This window comes from Rhincodon typus, chromosome 4, assembly GCF_021869965.1.
Source record: "Rhincodon typus isolate 14 chromosome 4, sRhiTyp1.1, whole genome shotgun sequence".
NCBI lineage: Eukaryota > Metazoa > Chordata > Chondrichthyes > Orectolobiformes > Rhincodontidae > Rhincodon > Rhincodon typus.
In genome coordinates, this window is record NC_063335.1 from 44,658,287 (window position 1) to 44,673,502 (window position 15,216).

General features: G+C 39.0%; 1 protein-coding gene across 4 annotated transcripts in view; it reads right to left on the bottom strand.

Moving 5' to 3' along the window:
* The window catches only part of LOC109927803 (MTSS I-BAR domain containing 1), a 184,080-nt gene that overhangs the window by 157,801 nt on the left and 11,063 nt on the right, over positions 1–15,216 (bottom strand). For all 4 annotated transcript variants that reach the window (XM_048596068.1, XM_048596067.1, XM_020527831.2 and 1 more), the window contains exons 2-3: positions 8,698–8,759; positions 3,804–3,877 (exon numbers count right to left, since the gene is read on the bottom strand). In XM_048596068.1, the coding sequence (XP_048452025.1) occupies positions 3,804–3,877; positions 8,698–8,759 (136 nt within the window). The remainder of the gene's footprint in view (positions 1–3,803; positions 3,878–8,697; positions 8,760–15,216) is intronic.

Here is a 15,216-nt window from a genome sequence, read left to right on the forward strand (position 1 = left end):
AAGCTGGAGTCGAAAGTGTCAGTAGAAGTGTTAGTTGTGAGGAGGACAGAAGCAACAAAGAGATGTGGACAGTTTAGGTGAGTCGGCAGAAAGATGGCAGATGGTGTATAACATGGGGAAATGTGAGGTTCTTTGGTTGACAAAGTAAAATAAGCAGATTTTTTTTGAAAAAGAATGGCATTTCTAAATGCTCATGTTCAACGAGACAAGTGTGCTTGCACAAGAAACACAAAGGTAGCACGCTATAGAATTGAATATCTTTTCACTAATTATTTACTGACTTCAGTCAAAAAAGTTGAACTTGTGTTTAATTACGGTCGGTCATAAAACTATTATTTCTCTGTGACAAAGGCCACAGAGTGTTACAGTAATGGATATATCCATCTTTTAAATTTTTTTAAAATGATAGTTGAGAATGTAAATTCAATGATTGTCTAAAACCACTGCATGCATTACAGAGCTGAGAGAGAAAGTCTGAAAGGTTACACCTGAAGAATGTCATTGGAACTTCAGACAGCAACACTCCAAAGAGGGAGATGCCAAAAAAACTGATCTGTGATCATCTGCGGATTGTGTCCCAGGCTACAGGTTGAAAGAAAGGCAGTTCTGGGTGAAAAACATGTTTCTATTTTATCCTTCCAAAAATACACAAGAAACAGGGTTAAAAACTAACTGAAACCGCAGCCTGTGCGTGCTGGTATGCTAGTGTGCTAACATATCATTTGAATTGCATTGTGTTGAAGTGTGCTGTGAACACACACAGCTGAGAACTTCCACTAGACATCTCTACAGATGCAGTTAAAATAAAAAAAATTCTCACTGATTGCTGAACAGAAGTCATTAGCAAAGCTACTGTTGAAGGAAAGTGGATGATCTCTTTTCAGTTAATTGAAGAACCAAAATGTTTCAAATAACCATGCAACTGCCAAAGTCAGCGCTATTGGAATCATTCACTTTAATGGCCTCAATGTTTCAAAATCTATTCATAACAGACAAGCCAAAGACTGTTTCTTTTTTACCTTTACTTTCTGTACTCACCTTTCATATGTATGTGTCTCACGTTTTATTATCTTTTCACACTTTAATAGCAAAAAATACATTCTTTCTTTAACTGAAGAGAGCCTGGTTACATTGACACTTTTTAAAATATAAATATATACGAGTTTGGAAACCATATCCATAAGGAAGGGAATATCTTTAAATTAATCTTGCTGTGATCGATTGAGAGAATGGCTGAGTAAAGAAGCAGAACAAGCTCATTCCTCCTCAGCAAGCAGTGTAAAACAAATGGGGAACAGTATCATTTCCTCTCTGAGAGAATTCCAAAGGTTCATAACCCTTTATCTCAGAGGATTGCAGCTCCATTGTTGATTATATTTAAAGCTGGGATATAGACAGATTTTAGCCTCTCAGGAATTCAAACGATGTAAGAAGCGGGCAGGAAAATAAAGTCAAAGTCTAAGATCAGAACAGTAACACTGAATGGTTGAGTAGACTTGATGGATTGTATAGTCCACTCCTCCTATCTAATCTTCGTATACCTGGTGAGCTACTCTTTTTAGATTATCCAGCCTGTTCTCTGCTGTTGTAGTCACATTGTTGACATAGCTGGCTGAGTTAAGCTTCTGAGCAGTAGTCATTTCCAAAATGCTGATGGGGAACACTTGGCATCAGTTATTGAAGGTTGTGTCTTATTGTAACGGCCAGTCTCTTGTGATGGAAATGCTAAATGGTTCAAACATTGATATCATATTGTCTTGCAAGGTAACATGGGCTGCTTTATTATGGAGGAGTTCTGGATGGAGCTGAACACTCAAATTATCAGCAAATGGCTCCACTCTGGAGCACTAATAAAGCAGATGCAAGAAAGTGAACTGAAATAGTTCTGAGAAACCTCTGTCATGCTATTCTGGGCCTTTAACAAATAGTGTCATAACTAATCACTCTTCTTGGTGTCACATATGTTGCTGGCAATGAAGTCTTTTCTCTGACACCCAATGATCTAAGTTTTGCTAAGGTGCCACAGTATTTTAATGAGTTGAATGTGGCTTTGATATTAAGTGCAGCTCCCCTTATCAGGCATTCAGGGCTTGCATCCATGTCTGGATCAAGTCTGTGCTAAGATTTGGAGTCAACAGACACTAGCAGAATTAAAACGGAGTGCCAATGAGCAGATATTGATGTCTAGTCAGTGCTTGATATCATGATGACAACTCCAACACGTTACTGATTAAAATTAGAGCTGATGGCTTGATAATTTAGCTGGCTAACATTAATCTTGTCTTTTGAGGATGGAACATAACTATTCTCCACACTTAGATAAATGCCAATATGATAACTCTACTGGACACTTGTCTGGAGAGTGACGAGCAGATACAATGGTCTTTAAAACTACAACTAGGACACTAACAGGGCCAACAGTTGCTGTGGGTCAGTTCAGTCACTTCTTAGACGTTGTGTGAAATCAACACAATTCATTGGACATTTAATGCTGTTACAGATGGCACTTTGAGAAAAGCTCAAGCAAGATCATTCAGTGATTTGTCTCATGGGTAAACGGGCATATTTCAACATAAACTCCTTCTGTCTTCCATGTAGATCCACATGATTTCAACGTTATTTTTGCTACAAAATTAATATTTCCACATTTTTAAAGAAAGTAACAGCTACCGTGTTGAATTTTCGTTTGGTTCTGTGGTTGAAGTCAACATAGAAATTTAAATGTCCTATAGTCCCAGGCAAAATGAAAATGGTCCATGGTCCCAGAGAAAGTGTACAAAACTGTTTGTACAAACAAGTACTATCATCAACCCTGAAAGAAGAAGTCCCTTCCAATAACTGTTAGCATTAATCACATTCGTTTTCTATACCTTCATAAAAGGATTATGCCAAGACTATTGCAATGCCAATATCATTGACTGCAGGTACTTAGACAACGAGCTCTTCAGTTCAGAAGAGAACAGGAAAGAATATAAAATAAATTTGGTTAAATATCTATTATTACATGCAAAATAAAAAGTTTTATCTTTGAGAATAAACTGATTTTGGAGGACATTTTACATCACAGCTATCTGAACTCAAACTGAGGTCAACTTTTTCAGACCATGAGCTCTGTTCCACACCTATTTTGATTCTGTTTTACTGCTACATGCTGGTCTGAACCTTGCTTTTCACATTTTTGCTTCCAGTCAAAACTTCTTCATTATTCTGCCTTTCATTCTCAATCTAGTCAAATCTTTGTTCCTTTATTACAATCATTACCACCCCCTTTGCTTTATGTTATGTTTGATATTTAACCTCTCCCATTCTCTATCCCCAGACACTTCCTTCATTCTTCATTGCCTATACTCTCATCCAGTAACAGAAAATCTACCACATTTTTGCCTCCCTTCAGTTCTAAAGAGCCTTATTCTTCTTTAAACATTCGCTTAGTTCCTATATCCTCAGATGCTGCCAGACCCACTGAATATTTCTAGCACTTTTGATTTTATTTTAATAGTATACTTGTTTTTTTCAATGATATTCTGTTAAGCACACCACAGTTATTCTATAAATGAGAAAATAAACCAGACCATGGTTGCAGTAATCAAGTAAAGCAGAAAATCAATGCTTATGAAAAGGTGAAGATCAAATTTTTATATTAGTTGCCCCTTTAAGTTTATATTTAAAGGTTGATATTTGGCAGTACCTAACAACTAAATTCATGCATTAAACATGGAAAGTATTATACTAATGGAACCTAGCTGGAAAGCAAGGCATCCAGTTAAAATATGTCACAACCTACTAAACAGAGGACTGCCTACCACGTGTATTCGTAGCCATGTCTGCCACTTTCTGAAATGCATCCAAAAAGGCCGCAGCAGCCATCACCGTTGTCCTAGAACAGAAATAAAAACCATGAACACTGATTTATTAATTCTATTCTGTTTATTTTTAAATGGTAGCTCTACGTCATTGTAGACACTACAGGTTAGATCGTCTTCTTGACTGCTGGGACACAGCTCGATAAAAACCATCAAGAAAAATAATGGAAGAATCATAAAAGCAATGTGCCCAATTTTGTGGTCACAGCATCTACCTCATCAAATAAAAATCAAAAGAACTGCGGATCCTGTAAATCAGGAACAAAAACAAAAGTTGCTGAAAGAGCTCAGCAGGTCTGGCAGCATCGGTGAACAAAAAATCAGAGTCAACGTTTCGGGTTCGCTGAGCTTTTCCAGCAACTTCTGTTTTTCTACCCCATCAGGTTCTTCAAATTAGTTCTGAAGAGTAATCCATCTAATCTTGCTTTAAAAGACAGTTGCCAGTATGAGAAATACTGGAAGCTCATTGCTGCTACATGTAATATCCACTCCTCGGTTTGCAGTTGAAGGAATACTTACATAAATAGAAATACTTAATGCCTTCAATGGGAAAGCAACCTGGGAGATATATCTTTGAAGAATTTCCACAGTATTTCCCAGTAACGCATACCACTCAGCTATATGTGAATGATCACCCTAAAGTGAGAGTTCAAATTAAAACTTTTCAGTAAAACATAAAAATTGGTTCAAATAACTGCCTAATAAATTGTAAATAATAATTAAGTTATTGTTCCAAGTAGACATCCCACAGGGGAAAGAAGTGACGTGCTGTCAAAAGTAAGATCAAGAACTTAGGTGAAAAAAAACCTATTTCACACACCTTTGAAACAGGTGGGACTTGAATCTATGTAAGATTTTGCTTACAGAAGACTCATCAGATTGCTACAACAAGAATCAAATGCACTCAAACTTACCCTTGCTGCACTTCTCACTAGAAAAGATCAAGAGATGTATACTACTATCCAACTCACTAAGCTCTACTTATTGACAATGGTTACCAAGAATTGTGTTAAGAACATTATACAAGTTTAATTTATATTTTGGTTTCTTTTTGTGGCTTTAGACTTCTTGGGAGTTTGGTGCTAAAGAGTCTGGAAGCCTAAGCACTTACCAGCATTTGCATTTACTTGAGATCTTACAACTTTGAAGTGAAAAGCTGGGGGTGAATAATTCACTCCATTAAAAAGCTAGAGAAAAAAATCTGTATTGTTGCCTAGTCACAGGGATCCAGTGACCCAGTGACAGAGCACTCCAGAAAGTCAGTGCGTGCATAGGTGTGGAGACTGCTCAACTCTCTAACAAGAAATCTGGCAAATAAAAAGCTAGAAATTGAGTTTAAAGAACTTGTGTTTGCTCTGAAGTTAATGAAATAGTGAGTTTAGTTTACAGTTTGTTTTAGGTATCTCAGGACACCTGGGTTTTGTAAAAATATTGCTGAGCAAAAAGGAACTGGAACTTTGAATCATTTTCTAATATTTGTAAGGAAGCTTTTCAATTTTTGTTTGGCTACTGCAATATAGTTCAGCTTGTTCCCTTGTTGGCAGACTGACCTCCACAGTTAATATCTAACGAGTCACGTTTCATTATGGGATCTGACTTGTCCGGTATTAATTTCAGCTGGGACTGTAACAATTACATGAATTATATATTTTCCCCAGATAATAGTGGATTTGTTAAATAGGCTGCCTATTCATAAGACAAAAGGAAAATCATTTAATTGTTTCCAGCAAGAGCCAAGATGCATTTCTGATTAGGGCAAAGATCACCTCTTACAGCAACAATTGCACAACAATTAGTCAGAACTAAAGTCATGTGCCAGGACTAACTTCAATCATTTAAAGGATCAGAGGGAAACTTTCCAAATTTCTTTTCTGAGATGATCTGAATTTCTAATCCATCTTCCCCACTTCTCCTAAGAGACAGCATCACTTTTGAATGAAGTGGCTAATGTAACCATTAGATCAATTTTTGCTCAGATATTCAACAAGTCAATATTATTTTTTGCAGGAGACTTTCAAATTGGCAGATTAAGCTTCAAATTGGTAATTTCCTGCAACAAAAGCATTTCAGATATAATTAACTACCTAAACTTTGGTTTTCACTAATCTGTCTGCATGCCAAAATCAGTTGTGTGTTGAATACTAACAGAAAGGTGTGTAAACAAATAGACTGCTTTTAAGTGTTAACTATAAAGAAAACAGAATTAAACTGTTCTGAAAATCATTTACACAGAACATCCAAACACTAGGTGATTCTTTTTATAGTTTCAACATGTTCTTCCAAATTGACACCAAAGTGGTCTCCAACTGCATCCTCCTTTTGGCAGGGATTAAAAGTTCCTGATTCAGTTATTTCTATTCAAGTGAAATAGTTAGCCAGAACTGAAGAATAAGACTTGCAAACTCTTTAGAATATATAAAGTATTGCATACTAAGGGGAAAAAATTGTGCTCTTGATATGTGCTTTCAGTTAAGCATTTGAAGCCTTTTGCAACTTGAAAACCTGCGCAAGTATTTAACTGTTGTGAATTTAAAATGCAGGCACACCAATATGACCATGTTAACTGCTTCACAAACCAAGGTACTACTGCTGACCAAGTGGTGCAGACATCTCCTCCCTAAATAATATAGGATGCTTGAAATAGCAGCAATTGTGTCAGATATAGGCACACTAGGTAGAAGCAGCTTAAACACTCATTTTTGGACAGAAATCTAAGTGTCTAAACTTCCTTCAGAACCAATTCAAGACAGTAGCAGACACTGGAGCAAGGAAATGAAGAGAGAAAATCTGCTTATTGATGGGCAACGATTTTATTCATTTTGAGTACAATTCATCACGTGTTGAAACTGAGTGTCCATGCTTTGGGTCCATTCTCACTTTGTCAATCCATCTGTTCAGTAAAGAGGCAAGAGAAAAGGCATAATTTTAAGATGTTCTGACTATTAAGGAAGTGCAAAGAAGTTTTACCAGACTAATTCCTGGGATTGCAGGATAGAGTGAGATTGGATTGGTTACAGTTATGGTCATAGAGGCAGGGCTATATTCACTAGAGTTTAGAAGAACAAGGGAAGATCTCACAGAAACATTCTAATTGGATTAGACAGCGTAGATGCGAGAAGGATGTTCTTGATGACCAGTGAATAATGAATTACATGGAATTATTTATTTTTCCAGATAATAGTGGATTTGTTAAATAGGCTGCCTATTTGTAAGACAAAAGGAAAATCATTTAATTGCTTCAAGCAAGAGCAATGACCCATTTCTGATTCTTTTTTGGGAGGGGGTGGGGAGTGGTTCACAGTCTGAGGAGAGGGGTAGGTATTTACTGACAGCGAGGAGGAGAAATTTCTTCCCCCAGACAGTTTGGAGCAATGCAGCATTGAGTGTTTGATGCTGACACTCGATAACAAAAAGTAGGAAATGTTAACTGTGCTTCTTCATTGGTTCAACTCCATATGAATATAAAATTGCTGTTACACTATGCAAAGGAAACACCAAGGATAAAATGTGTAAGTGTGTTGAGATAGCATCAGGATTGTCACATCCCCGAAATATAATAATTCCTGATTTTGTTTTTTGTTTCCAGTCTTTTATACCCCTCCTTTACAAGCAACATTATACAGGTGTATCTGACACAGTCCTTTAATAAGAGTGTATCTAAAGCACAGAGCTTTTTGATTTTAGATTTATTCTGGATGTTTTCCTTACTATTTTGCAGATACCATGGCTAAAATTGCCACAGTTTCCTGCAAAAGTAAAAAGTATTTAAGCTTACCTATTTTACCAATATTTCAGGCGACCAGTAGGTCATTTCAAAAGCTTTATGTTGCACCAGTTGGGATTAAAAGTCTGCCAGGCAAGATTGATAAACTGATCCTTGCAACAGTTAGTGCTGCTCCTTTTCAAATAGTTAAGGTTGGCTATTGTATGTGGGGATGAAGGGAGTATATTTCCAGTCAAGGAAACTTTATTCTCAGAGAGAGAGAGACAGAGAGAGAGGGAGAGAAGGAGCGGGCAGGAGAGGGGGAGGCAGAGGGAGGGAGGGAGAGAGAGAGGGGGAGAGAGGGAGGGGACAGGGGAAGCAGAGGGAGGGAGGGAGCAGGTGAGGGAGAGCGCCAGAGAGAGAGAGAGCGAGAGCGCGAGAGCCAGAGAGAGCAAGAGAGCGCGAGAGACAGAGAGAGCGCGAGAGAGTGTGCAAGAGCTGGTGTTGGTTAAACCTGAGGGTCACCACACCTCAGATGATGGGAGAAATTGAGAAAGAGTGTCCTTCATGGTAACCTAAGCCAGTGCGGGAAGTAAACCCATGTTTGTTAGCATAACTGTACACCACAAACCAGCCAACAGAGGTAGCCAACCCCTACTTTATTCAAATTTAAAACAATAGTAAAAGTAAATTACAAAGTTCCTATATTTCAATTACTTCTGAATAATTTAAAGAATTAAAAATTAGAGTAGTTCTTCCCTCATTAAACTAATACAATATATTCAAAAGGGCACTTCTTAACGCAAGTGCTTATTGCAATTAGCATTCTAATCAATTTTCTGTAGCTCACTACAATTTCAAGGAAATGAAGATAAAAAGCAGTTTTGATCATCATCTATACTGCAGGTTTGAGCCAGACAATTCCCAGATCCTAACACAATCCTTGACTGGTAACTTGACAGCTTGTCATTCTGACAACATCAGAATTCCAAACAGTTTGTTCAAAAACAATTTATTGTACAAATTTCCTTTTATCTTTCAAGTGTCTTTTAATTTAAAGGACAGCCATCACCATCAAGTTACCAGTTTCTAACATTTAGTGCAAAAGATGATATTTTAATGTTAACTTACCTGAGTTGGGACTGCAGCTTACCCGCTTTGTTAATAAAATCTTCCCAGATTGGGTAGCTCCCCTGTGGAAACAAAGAAAATACTGTAAAACACAGCATTTTATAACACCTGCTAATCTTTGTATCACTTATAAAACAATAAAGTTAAACTTCTACAATACACTTGCATCAAAACTCTATGGATGTGGAGTAGACCATTTAGGACTGACATGAGGGTAATGCACCAGTGGAATTCTCTATCACAGAAGACCGTGGAGGATGATTCATTGAATGAGAGAGACATATCTTTTTCGATTTTAAAAGTATCAAGGAGTATTCTGAGAAAGCAGGAATACGACATTGAGTCACAGAGGTCTGCACCAGTCAAAAAACAACCACTTAACTATTCTAATCCCTCTTTCCAGCACTTGGCATGTTGCTCTATATGCCGTGGCATCACAAATGTACATCTAAATATTTCTTAAATGTTATGAGGGTTTCTGGCTCCACACTCTTACAGGCAGTGAGTTTCAGATTCCCACCACCCTCCAAGTGAAAAAAAATTCTTCACCTTCTAACTGCTTACCTTAAATCTATGCCCCTGGTCATGGTCCACCATCCTTGCCACGAAGGGAACAAGTTCCACCCTCTTCATCCTGTCTCTGACCCTCAGCTTTAGACATCTCAATCATTTCACCCTCTTAGTCTCCTCTGCTCCAAAGAAGTCAACACTAGTCTATCCATTGTCTTTTCATTACTAAAACTCTTCATAGAGTCATACAGCACGGAATTAGTCCAACTAGTCCATACTGACCATGATCCCAAACCAAACTAGCTCTACTTACATGCGTTTGGCCCATATCCTTCCAAATCTTTCCTATTCATGTACCTATCCCAATGTCTTTTAAATGCTTTAATTGTACCTGCATCCACCACTTCTTCTGGTAGTTCATTCCACAAACGAACCACTCTGTGTAAAAACGCTGCGCCTCATGCCTTTTTTAAGTCTTTCTCCTCTCACTTTAAATATACGCCCTCTAGATTTGGACTCCCCACCCTCGGGAAAAGACCCTTACCATTCACCTTATCCATGCTTTCAAGATTTTATAAACCTCAATAAGGTCACACTCCACCTCCTATGCTCCAGTGAAAAAAGTCCCAGCCTACTTTTATAACTCAAACACTCCATTCCCGACAACATCCTGATAAATCTTTTCTGAACTGTTTCCAATTTAATAATATCCTTCCTATAATGCAGATTCCAGAACTGCACACAATATTCTCACTGTGGCCTAACCAAATTTTTATATGGTTCCAGAATTTACCTCCTTGCCCTTAAACTCTATGTCTCAGCTAAGAAAGGCAAGTATGCCAAATGCCAACAAGGATTGGTTAGCTCAGTTGGCTGGGTGGCTGGTTTGCAATGCAGAATGCCACCAAAAGCATGGTTTTAATTCTGCTAAGGTTACCGTGAAGGACTCTCCTTCTCAACTTCTCTCCTCACCTGAGGTGTGGTGACGCTCAGGTTGAACCATCACCCATCATTAGTCTCTAATGACAGAGTAGCTCTATGGTCAGATAAGACTGTGGTGACTTTACCTTTTATCTCATATGCCTATTTAGCCACTTAACTATCTGTCCTACAATGTAAAGGCACCAGTGATCATGCACACTAAGGTTCCTCTGATTCTCAGTGCTTCCCAGGTTCCTACTATTCATCACGTATTCCCTTGCCTCGTTTGTGCTACCAAGTACATCATCTCACACTTATCCAGATTGAACTCCATTTGCCACTATCAGCCCAGACTACTGTGACTATATCCTCCTGTAATCAAAGGCAATCCTCCTCACTACTTAACCAATTTCCATATCAGCTGCAAACTTACTGATCTAAATTATTTAAATATACCACAAATAGCAAAAGACCCAACAATGACTCCTGCAGAACCCCAGTGAACACACGTTCTTAGTCACCCCTTGAGCATCACGTTATCGTTCCTGCCACTCAGCCAATACTGGATCCATTTAGGCAAATCTTCTTGGATCCCATGGGGTCTTACCTTGACTATCAGTCTCTCGTGCAGGATCTTATCTAAAGCCTTGCTGAAGTCCAAACAGACTGCACAGATGCATTGCCCTCATCTACACACCTGGTCACCTTTTTGAAAAATTCAATCAAGTTGGTCAGCCCTTAACAAAGCCACACTGTTGCTCCCGATTAATCCCTGCCTCTCCAAGTGCAGACTAAATCTGTCCCTCAGAATTGTTTCCAACAGTTTCCTCACCACTGAGGTTAGACTGACTGGCCTGTAGTTTCCTGGTTTATCCCTTGCTCCCTTTTTCAATAAAAGGACCACATTGGCTGTCCTCCAGTCCTCTGGCATCTCTCCTGTGGCCACAGAGGAATTAAAACTTATTGCCAGCGCTCATGCTATTTCCTCCCTTGCTTCACTCAAAGCCTGGGACACAATGCATCTGGCCCTGGAGACTGATCCACTTTTAAAAATGACATTCAAAACCTCTTCTCTGTCTATGCCAATTTATTTTCAGTATTTCATTGGCATTCTCCCTAATTTCTACACCCACATCATCCCTTTCACCAGTGAACACTGACACTGACACAAAGTATTCATACAGAACCTCACCTATGTCCTCTGGCTCCACAAACAGATTACATGGCAGTTCTTAATGGGCCCTACGCTTTCCCAAGTTAACGTTTTACTCTTGATTTATTTCTAAACTTATTTAGGATTTTCCTTTATTTTGTTCTTTCTTATCTCTTTTTTGTACTCCTAATTTCATTTTTAAGTTTCCCCTCTAGGGCTTCTACTGTTTTGAGCCCTCAGTAGCTGCCATAAGTCTACCTTTCTGTCCTGATATCCAGGGTTCATGGGATTCACTGGTCTCATCCTTGGACTTTACTGGAGCATGACAACATAAGACTGACCGTCATCCCTTCTTGAACTTGACCCACTGCTCTCACATAGTTTGTGTAAATTTATCTAATTAAAATTGGCCTTTCCCCATTATAGAACCTGATTTCAGGCCCATCCTTGACCTTTTCCATAACAATCTTGAATCTAACAGAGTTATGATCACTGTCTGCAAAATGCTGGTCCCACTTACCCAGCTTAAAATAATAGAATCCCTACAGTGCAGAGAGGCCATTCAGCCCATCGGGTCTGCACCAACGTTCTGAAGAACATTCCACCCAGACCCACCTCTTCATATAGTTTCATTACCTATGGTTAAGTTCAGGACCAGCCCTGCTCTTATACTTTCTTCTTCATACTGGCTTAAAAATCCATCCTGGATGAGTTTTAAAACTTCCGCTCCCTCTGAACCTTTCACACTATGATGACCAGTTAATGTGGGGCAAGTTGAAATCCACTACTACCCTATTTCTTTTTTCACATTTCTGAAACTTGCATATACACCTACTCTATTTCTCTCAGACTATTACGATGCCTATAGTACACTCCAGGAATGTGATTGCTCCTTTTTGGCTTCTTAAGTTCTACCCACATGGCTTCATTTAAGGAGCCTTCAAAGATGTCATCCCTCCTTACTGCTGGAATTGATTCCCTGATCAATATTGTGACACACCCTCCTCTTTTACCTCCTTCCCTGTTGCATCCAATGACTCTGTGCCTTGGAATATTGAGCTGCCAGTCTGTCCTCTCTTAACCATGTCTTAATGACAGCAATGACATCATATTTTCATGTTTTAATTTGTGCCCTCAACTCATCTGGTTTGTTCATCAGACTCTTTACATTAAAACAAACACCATCCAACCTTGCCAAACCCCCTAAGCCTTCAATAGCCTGTATGTTATATGCCTTCTTGAGATAGAGAATCAGCCATGATCATGTTGAATGGTCGATGTGGCTCGAAGGCTGTTTGGCTTACTCCCACTCCTAGTTTCTACGATGTTTTTTCGTATTTTCTGCCCAAATGTGTTTTTTGTTTTGTCAGATTACTCTGATCAGGGATTACAGAAAATGTAGAGAAGAACATTAGCCAATTAGACAGGAACAAGAACAAAAGTTGCTGGGAAGCTCGGCAGGACTGGCAGCACCTGTGAAGAAAAAAATCAGAGTTAACGTTTCGGGTCCATTGACCCTTGCTCAGAGCTGGGGAGTTTAGTGGGCTTTCTTTGGAACCGAATCAGTCCAAGAACTTAAATCTAACAGTGGAAGATAGGAATTAACAAACATTTGAGAGATCTGATAATCTGATACTTTGGTAGGTAAAGATAGCTAACTTAACTCATTTAATGCAACCCGAGAGAGTAAACCTGTCTTTGAGGATTAGGTTACTTCCACTAGGTGATCCTGCAAATTACTGTCCACTGTAACCAGCTATACAACTGATTGAAAATTTGTTCATGCTCTATGTTAGTAAATGTAGGTGAGACTACCTTGCACACATTGCACTTTTGAGCCAGGATACTATTAGCCGTTAAAATTATCTTTCTGTATCAGACACTGGTGTGTGGTGATTATATGGACCTTAAAAGTCTCTGATCTTCCACAGATCCTAGGTTCTTATCATCAATGAATGGACTTTTTAAATAAAAATTGTATGACCTGTGTGTTCGCACAAAATCTGTGACGCAAAATGCTGTCTGGCAGATTAATGTAACTGATCAATCTGTTGATGCATTTGTTGCCAGACCCAGTGCTAATTCAGGATCATAGTTATATTACATAACTGACATAATTTAACAGAGCAGGCATTTTCTTCAGCTTATTCCTGAGAATTGAAATGTGCTTCCCATCCATCAGAAAATTAACTTATCCAAAAAACTGAGCCAAATAAAAATATTGTGCCAGAAATGACAATCATCAGGTCATTTGAATTAAGCAACTTTTAATTCAAAAGGATAGGCTGTATTCACTAGTCAGTCATTAAATGAGCCAAAGAGCACACAGTCATTTAAATTGCCAGTCAGTGAATGGCAGATATGATAGGCACTCACAAGTAGCATAAATCACCATAAAACATGCCTGTTCCTGTTACATATAGATCAAGTGGCAGCTGTGCAGTATTTATCATTGATGCTTTTCAGCATGTGTGCTACACCGAGCTTAATAATGTTTGTTGTCATGTTCATCGTGAATGCCTCCTTTAATCTTGTGCATCAGCAAAGCCGTTGAATAGCTGACAGAACATGCAAGGTGTCTTTATGGAATGTTACATTGGTTGGAGATTTGTGAGCATGCAATTATAATTCATTCTGAATACCCAACTTACATGGAACACAAATGCTCATAGAGTCATATGCCCATTCAGCACAGAAACAGAACTTTTGGTCCAACTTATCCATGCCAACCAGGTATCCCAAACAAAACTCGTCCCATTTGCCTGCGCTTGGCCCATATCCTTCTAAACCTTTCCTACTTATATACATGTCCAAATGTTTTTTGAATGTTCTTACATCTCCCACTTCCTCTGGCAGTTCATCCCATATACATACCACCCTCTATGTGAAGAAGTTGTCCTGGGTCCCTTTTAAATCTTTCCCCTCTCACCTTAAATTTACGCCCTCTCATTTTGAATATGCTACCTTTTGCTATTCACCCTACACCCCTCATGATTTTATTAACTTGTATAAGTCAACCCTCAAACTCCAATGCTCCAACTAATACTAAATTCAAGAATAAACATTTAAAAATACAGCCCTGCAAATTTAAAACGTTATCAAAAGTGACAGGTAAAAAACAGTCAGCCCAGATCTTCATACAATTTTCTCCCCCCACATTGCAAGACTAAGGCAGCATTAAACTCTGAGACAAGAAGAGACATTGGACCACTTGAAAATGAGGCTGGAGAGGTAGTAATAGGGAATAAAGAATGACAGAGGAACTTAATAGGTATATCAGTTTTCACAATGGAGACACCAGTAACATACCACAACTTCAAGGGAGTCAGGGGCAGAGGTGAGCATAGTGGCCATCATTAAGAAACTGGTGGTGGGGAAGCTGAAAGGTCTGAAGGTGGATAAATCACCTAGATCAGGTGGACAACACCCCAGAATTCTGAAGGAGGTAGTTGAGGAGATTGTAGAGGCATTGCTGGTGATCTTTCAGGTATCACTGGAGTCAGGGAGGGTCCAGGCGGACTGAAAAATGCCTAATGTAACACCCCTGTTTAAGAAGGGAGGGAAGCAGAAGACAGGAAACTGTAGGCCAGTTAGCCTGACTTCAAGTAAGATTTTAAGAGTCCCAAATGTGAGGTGCTGCATTTTGGAAATGCAAATCAGGGCAGGACTTATACACTTAATGATAAAGTCCTGGGGAGGGTTGCTGAACAAAGAGAACTTGGAGTGCAGGTTCATAGTCCCTTGAGGGTGAAGTCGCAGGTAGACAGGATAGTGAAGGCGGCATTTGGTACACTTGCCGTAATTGGACAGTGTATCTTTAAGGAGATAGTAGGAACTGCAGATGCTGGAGAATCCGAGACAACAAGGTGCAGAGCTGGATGAACACAGCAGGCCAAGCAGCATCATAGGAGCAGGAAGGCTGACGTTTTGGGCCT